The sequence below is a fragment of the Arachis stenosperma genome, chromosome 5 (genome assembly GCF_014773155.1).
Source record: "Arachis stenosperma cultivar V10309 chromosome 5, arast.V10309.gnm1.PFL2, whole genome shotgun sequence".
Lineage (NCBI taxonomy): Eukaryota > Viridiplantae > Streptophyta > Magnoliopsida > Fabales > Fabaceae > Arachis > Arachis stenosperma.
This window is the reverse complement of record NC_080381.1, coordinates 25,103,266-25,110,061: the sequence shown is the minus strand read 5'-3', so window position 1 is coordinate 25,110,061 and position 6,796 is coordinate 25,103,266. Positions and strand designations below refer to the sequence as shown.

General features: G+C 24.4%; 1 protein-coding gene across 1 annotated transcript; it reads left to right on the top strand.

Moving 5' to 3' along the window:
* Window positions 1–5,904: 5,904 nt before the first annotated feature.
* Window positions 5,905–6,545, top strand: LOC130980594 (uncharacterized). Its single transcript, XM_057904254.1, has 3 exons — window positions 5,905–6,096; window positions 6,163–6,355; window positions 6,505–6,545. Exons 1-3 carry the CDS (start codon window positions 5,905–5,907, stop codon window positions 6,543–6,545), a joined length of 426 nt encoding a protein of 141 aa, XP_057760237.1.
* The last annotated feature ends 251 nt before the right edge of the window (window positions 6,546–6,796 follow it).

Sequence of the window (6,796 nt, the reverse complement as noted above, 5' to 3'; positions counted from 1 at the left end):
TAATAAAAAATAAAAAATTTTTCTCCAGACACATTTAGATACACCTAAATATCATCATGTGTCAGCATGTCTAGTCTTATTCTTAAAATATATTTTTAAAATAAATTTAGATATAGTATATATTATTATTTATTATAACAAAAAATATTTTAAATATTTGATATAATTAAAATAAGACATTAAAAAAAACTAAAAAAATTAATTTATATTTTAATATCAATAAAATATCAAAATATCATTACAATTTATCTAAAAAATACTTTATATTTTATATGTATGCGTGTTCTGTGTCTTATAAGATTTTAAAATTTGCATGTCGACATGTCCTGTATCGTGTCGTATCTCGTGTCCGTACATCATAGCTCCAAAGGTAAGAAGCAAGGGCCTGTCATTTGTGTTTTTAGAAAAAATTATTTAATTATTAAAAAAATAATTTAATCATTAAAATTCTTTTAAAAAAAATTTGTAAAAATATAATTTAATCAATAATAAAATAATTTGTTATAAAGTATTTTAATAAACAAAATTTAATTAAAAAAATAAAATTTTACTAAAAAGTATTTTTTTTAAAATAGATAAAATTAATGTTAGTCAACACAAAAAATTTAAAATAAATTAAAAAAGATTTTTTTTAAGAAAATTATGAAGGAAACCAAAAAAAATATTATTTTAAAATCCCTCAACAAACAAAAGTGCAATTTTCACTTATATAATTATATATAGGGAGATTTTATGGTGCTTACTAAGAAAATTAACATAACATGCTGTTTTTATGTATTAATTGTTGATTGGAGCTATTTTTTTAAATAAAAAAGAGAAAAAAAAGAGATTAAATTAAAGTAATATAAGAAAAGTTTTATTATAATAGTTTATTATAATAATAAAATTTTTGAAATTTTTTTAAATAAACAAATTAAATATTTTATTTATCAAAATATATTATTATAAAAATATTTATTAATTAATATAATATTATTTATTCCATTTATATTAAAAATAAAATATATATACATATATTTTGTTTACACTATAAATAAAATAAATAAAATAATATAAACAAAATATTTAAAAAGTCTATTAATGTCTGAAATAATAATAATAAGTATAAAATTAATTAAAATAATAAATATTTGATATTTTTTATTATAAAATTGTTAAAACATAAATTTAGATGAGTTATGTAAATTGATTTTATTTTTAAAATAATTCAAAATAAATTATAAATACTATTTTTTTAGTTATCCAATAATCTATCACAAAAATTAAATAGATATATAAGTATCTCATTTATATTTTAAATAAAATTGACTAAAAAAATTTAATACGTATTTCGTTTACATCCTAAAAAAATTAAATTAAATGTCCTTCTACGACCGTAAAAATTTTAATCAAGTTAGGATTGCTGCATCCATAGCACCGTCATGAATAAAAAAAATAAATTATTATTTATTAAAATTATATTAATTTAATAAAATTAAAAATTATTCGATAAAATTATTTATTATATCATTTCAATAATTTTATCAAATTTAATTTTAATGAATATAAAATTAATTTATATATTTTATGAATTAAAATATCATTGCTTAAATGTTTTATATTAAAATTTATAAAGATTAATCAAATTATTTAAGTTCAATTATTTTTTATGATAAAAAAATAAAACGAGGACTCATATTATATTTGTACAAATAGCAACACTAAAACAATTATACAAGATCAATAGTTTAGAGCTAAGTATTAATTTCTCGTTGAGCCTTTTTTTGTCGTATTTAGGATGTAAACGAGATACATATTAAATTTTTTTAGTCAATTTTATTTAAAGTTGTAAATGAAATATTTATATATCTATTTAATTTTTATGATAGATTATTGGATAACTAAAAAGGCAGTATTTATAATTTATTTTAAATTATTTTAAAAAGTAAAATCGATTTACATAACTCATCTAAGTTTATGTTTTAACAATTTTATAATAAAAATATCAAATATTTATTATTTTAATTAATTTTATACTTATGATTATTATTTCAGACAATAATAGACTTTTTTAATATTTTGTTTATATTATTTATTTATTTTATTTATAATGTAAACAAAATATATGTATATATATCTTATTTTTAATATAAATAGAATAAATAATATTATATTAATTAATAAATATTCTTATAATAATATATTTTGATAAATTAAATATTTAATTAATTTATTTAAAAAATTTATCAAAATTTTTATTAGTATAATAAACTATTATAATAAAATTTTAATTATATTACTTTAATTTAATCTTTCTTTTCTCTTTTTTATTTAACAAAAATAGCATTCAATTAACAATTGACATATAAAAACAACATGTTATGTTAATTTTTTTGATAAGTACTATAGAATCTCCCTTATATATATCTACATTTTATGTTGTTTTCTACTCCCACTCTTTTATTTTCATTCATTCGTTCATTTTAATCATCAATGTTTTCCTATCTTCTTTCTAAAGAATCTAATAATAATACCCAAATTAAAGTGGAAATCATTTGCTATGAAACACACGGCACTATAAAAGAAAAAATAAATAAAAATTAGGTGCATTTTGTAAAGTATAATATAAATCTATATGTATTCACTTGATTAATGTTGGATTGATCAAGCGGATAGATATATTAGTGTACTAATCATAAGTCTTAGATTTGAGCATTAGGAATGAAAAGAATTCCCATCATTATGACTTCTGTTCTTTTTATGAGATGTTTTTTAAAATTGTTCAAAAAATTCTTGATAATAGAATTAGTTGCTGTTAATATCCCAAAAATTAATTTTTAAATAGTTCTTAAATTTGCATAATTTAGTAAAATGAGTGTTTGGGATGGTATACAAGAATACGAACTAGTCTACTTTTTACAACTTATGAAAAACTAAGCAATGACATACCGCAAAAGAAAATGTATACCATTTTTTACAACTTGCGAAATATGGAAAAAATTTGCTTTTTACACCATGTGAAATGTAAAAGACAAAAATATTTTTTAGTAAAAATTTACGTACAGTTATTTTTATGTGAAATTGATAACTGTGAATTATTATATAATAATTTAGTTAAACATCAAATTATCTAACATTTTTTAACTATCAACTTTACATAAAAATAATTGCATATAAATTTTTACCGTGTTTTTGCCAATTTGCAAAAGATTTATATTCCTAAAATTAATCCGGATAACCCATTTTTAAAAAATTTACCTATTTCAAAACCATATACAAATTTTTCAGTTTCAATTTCCAATAACCTAAAACAAAATTTTCTAAATATAATAATTAATTGGTATCTAAGGTTTGAAGGAATTAATTTTATATACTACTATTGTTCACTTTATATAATATATAACTTGAGTTTATGTGGCTATAAAATTTTGCTAAAATTAATGTTACATTTGCTTATTGTTACGATGGGTAACCGAAGATTAATGAATTGGGCTTGTAAGATTGGTCCAAACGTCAGGAGGAGGTGGTCTCCGACTTGGTTTGCGTCTGGAAACTGCCATCTGACTTGTGTGTATGATGGAATGGAGGGTGATACCTGCAAAGACACTCTGATACCTAAGTCAGCAAAGGGTTTAGCAGGTTTAGAGAATATTGGAACTTAGAGATACTTTAGGGGTGTTAGTGTATTTATAGTGGTGAACCAATAACCACCGTTAGAGTAGTTCTACCTTTTAAGGTGGATAACCGTCCCTTTATCTTAGAGAAGTTGAGATATTCTGTAAGTGGGTTAAGAGATTTTAAGGACAGTTACTTATTTGAATAAGTGTTATCTATCAACTATCCTTCGATCCCAACTTCTTTGGAGGGGATTCTGTATTCAATCCGACCTCTTATAAGGAGGTCGGTTGATAGTAAAGATCAATCTTTAGACTAATCTTTTTTATTGATTTAGACCTGGACCTTAGTGTTGGGTCAGAATATGAACATTTATATTTTTGCAATACTTTTTAATTTTAGTTTTTAAATTAAAAAATATTTTTAAACATTAAAAAAATAATCTTTTAATTTTAACAACAAGTTTTAAATATTATCAAATTATATAACTACCATAATAAATTAATAATATATAGCGGCTATAACATGGTACTAAATTACTAATATATAATGTTTAAGGATCGCATTGGTCTACGAAGGCACAAACGAAGACAAAGGTTAGTGCAGCAAAACCAAAATGGACAAGAATGAACGAAAGGCATGAGCAGAGCACAATGGGAGAAATTTTTTTAAAATAAATAATTTAAATATTTTATTTAGATATATAGACAATGTAAACATAATTTATAATTTTATGTCTTATAACTTATTTCATTTACAGTATAAACGAATTAGCTAGAGATAGATAAGAAACAAAATTTAAATAAATAAATCGAGTGCAAACATAATAGGTGAAGAGGTTTAATTTAGACATATTTAATTTACGCTTTAAACGAAGTATGAGAATAATAAACTCGAATACATTATAAATAAAATATGTAAAAATTATCTTATTTACTGTATAAATAAAATATCTCTATAACTAATTCATTTATATCGTTTAGTCATAGAATATAAAATAATAAATTGTGTTTAAATTATCTATTTAAAACAAATCCGCACAATGGGTGGCTTAGATTTGAAATTACTGGTAAAATGCATAGAACAGGATAGCTATTTCTTAGCATGCAACTCTAGAGTTCAGACTTTGTTTTTATATTATATGAAAAAAAAAAGTATCGACGAACAATGTTTTTTTTTAATAATATAAATAATAAATTAAGAAAAAATAATTTAAATTTTAAAATTTAAATTTTAAATTAATTAAATCTATTCATATTTAGATCCAGTTTGGTATAAATAACTTAATTAAATTATTTTTGAAAAAATAATTTAAACAATAAATACTTATATTAAAAGTAACTTATAAATAAGTTATTTTGTATTTGATTTTTTAGTTCTAAAAATACTTATTTTAAGAGAAAAATAATAAAAAAAAAATTATTATGAGAAAAATTATTTTTTAACTTTTTCTTAACCATTAAAATAATATTTTAAAAAATTGTAATTCTGTTTTAAAAATTATATCGGATATTAATACTACACATTTTTATAAATTAAAAATTAAAAAATGTCACTTATGAACCTATCCAAATAGGTCTTTAGTGGACCCAACATATAACTTATGGGTTATATTGTTTATAATATCTGTTGCCTAACTAATAAAATTGAAAAAAAAAACCATGAATAAATTTGACTATTTTGAGTCATCTTTATGTAAAACCTATCCCACAAAAAAAGGCTAATTTTATGGTCTTTATGAGTTTTTGTTTAATTTATTTTTTATAGTAAATTTTAATTTTTTTAAAATTATTTATTTTTATATTTTTAAATTAAATAATAATTTTAACTCTTTTTAGTAAATAGACACTACCTTTTAGACACCATAGCATTCATCAGGAAAAAAAATAGTAGACAAAAGTTGGAAGCATCTATCGGTGTCTAGAGAGGTAGGCATCAGAGTGGTCCCTGAAGTTGTCCTCGAGGATCAAAGTAATCCCTGAAGTTAAAAATTTGTCTGGATCGTCCCTGAAGTTGATCTCCGGTACTCATAGTGGTCCTTCCGGTGAACTTCGTCCAGCTGGCGCAACCGGAAAGCTGAGGTGGCGTCGTTGGTGACACGTTAGCAGCCCAACGGCTAGCTGACGTGGCCTAGTAAACGTTTTGGAGTCAATTTGGTCCCTAATTTAACTTTAAAAACCCTAACCCCCAAATTGACTCTGTTCTCCTTTCTTCTCCGTCGCACACGCTTTTCTTGTCTTCTCTCCGATCCTCTCCGTCGCACTAGAGGTGAGTCTTGAGTGTTGTCTTCATCATCGAACACCAGTGTTGATGGCTAGCGCAAGCAACGCAGCTGGGAGCTCCAACAACCCAAGATCATTTGGAAGCATCATGAGGAGGATGAATAGAAACAGAGATGCACGTCTGCCAGAATGGTGTGCATGCGGGGCGAGGCCAGTGCTGCGATGGTCAGCGACGGATTCTAATCCAGGGAGACCGTTTGTGGGTTGCCCAAACTACAATGTAAGTGCTTGATGCTGTTCCTTGTGGTAAATCTAGAGGTTGGTTGATTCACTTTCCTGGGTTTAGACTGCAGGAAAGAGGTGGTGTGGGTTGTTTCTTTGGGTGGACAAAATTCTGGAAGAAGATGCGGTGACATGTGATGGTAGAACAAGCTCCTCAAATGACAACGAAGAATGGAAGATGAAGATTGCTTGGAAACTTGGAAGACTAGAGTCTGAAGTTAGAGTTCTGAAAATGGGGGGAATTTTCTTGTTTACATGTATGCTGCTGCTGCTGGTTACAATTGTTGTGCTTGTCTTAAGATTGGATAGGCAGCAGAGTCAATTGTATGTAGCCAAAAACTAAGTGAAATGTGATATGCATATGTTGTTCTGTTAATGTAATTTAACTTGTCATTTTGGTTGAAAGGCATGCAGATTAAACTGTTTTACATGACTGTCCAAGAGTAATTTGGAATATGAATAAAGTAGAGGTTATATGTAGAAATAACTGTTCCTGCAGGACTAATGGAATCCTCTAATCAATGAGGCCATAATAATCTTTAATCATATATTAATGCAGTAAACATATACAAAATAGGCAAGGAAGAGCCATGGCAATATTGTGCAAATCTGTCAGCAGTTCTCAACATATTGAGAACACAAGTTTTGAACAAAAAAGATCCCCAACACTTGGGTTCTAAATGCAGAAAGTACACTGC

Coding starts and splice junctions, on each gene's coding strand:
- LOC130980594 (XM_057904254.1), top strand. CDS start 5,905: ATGGCTAGCGCAAGCAACGCAGCTGGGAGCTCCAACAACCCAAGATCA. Junction 6,097..6,162: donor TGGGTTGCCCAAACTACAAT/GTAAGTGCTTGA, acceptor TCCTGGGTTTAG/ACTGCAGGAAAGAGGTGGTG. Junction 6,356..6,504: donor GGGAATTTTCTTGTTTACAT/GTATGCTGCTGC, acceptor TTTGGTTGAAAG/GCATGCAGATTAAACTGTTT.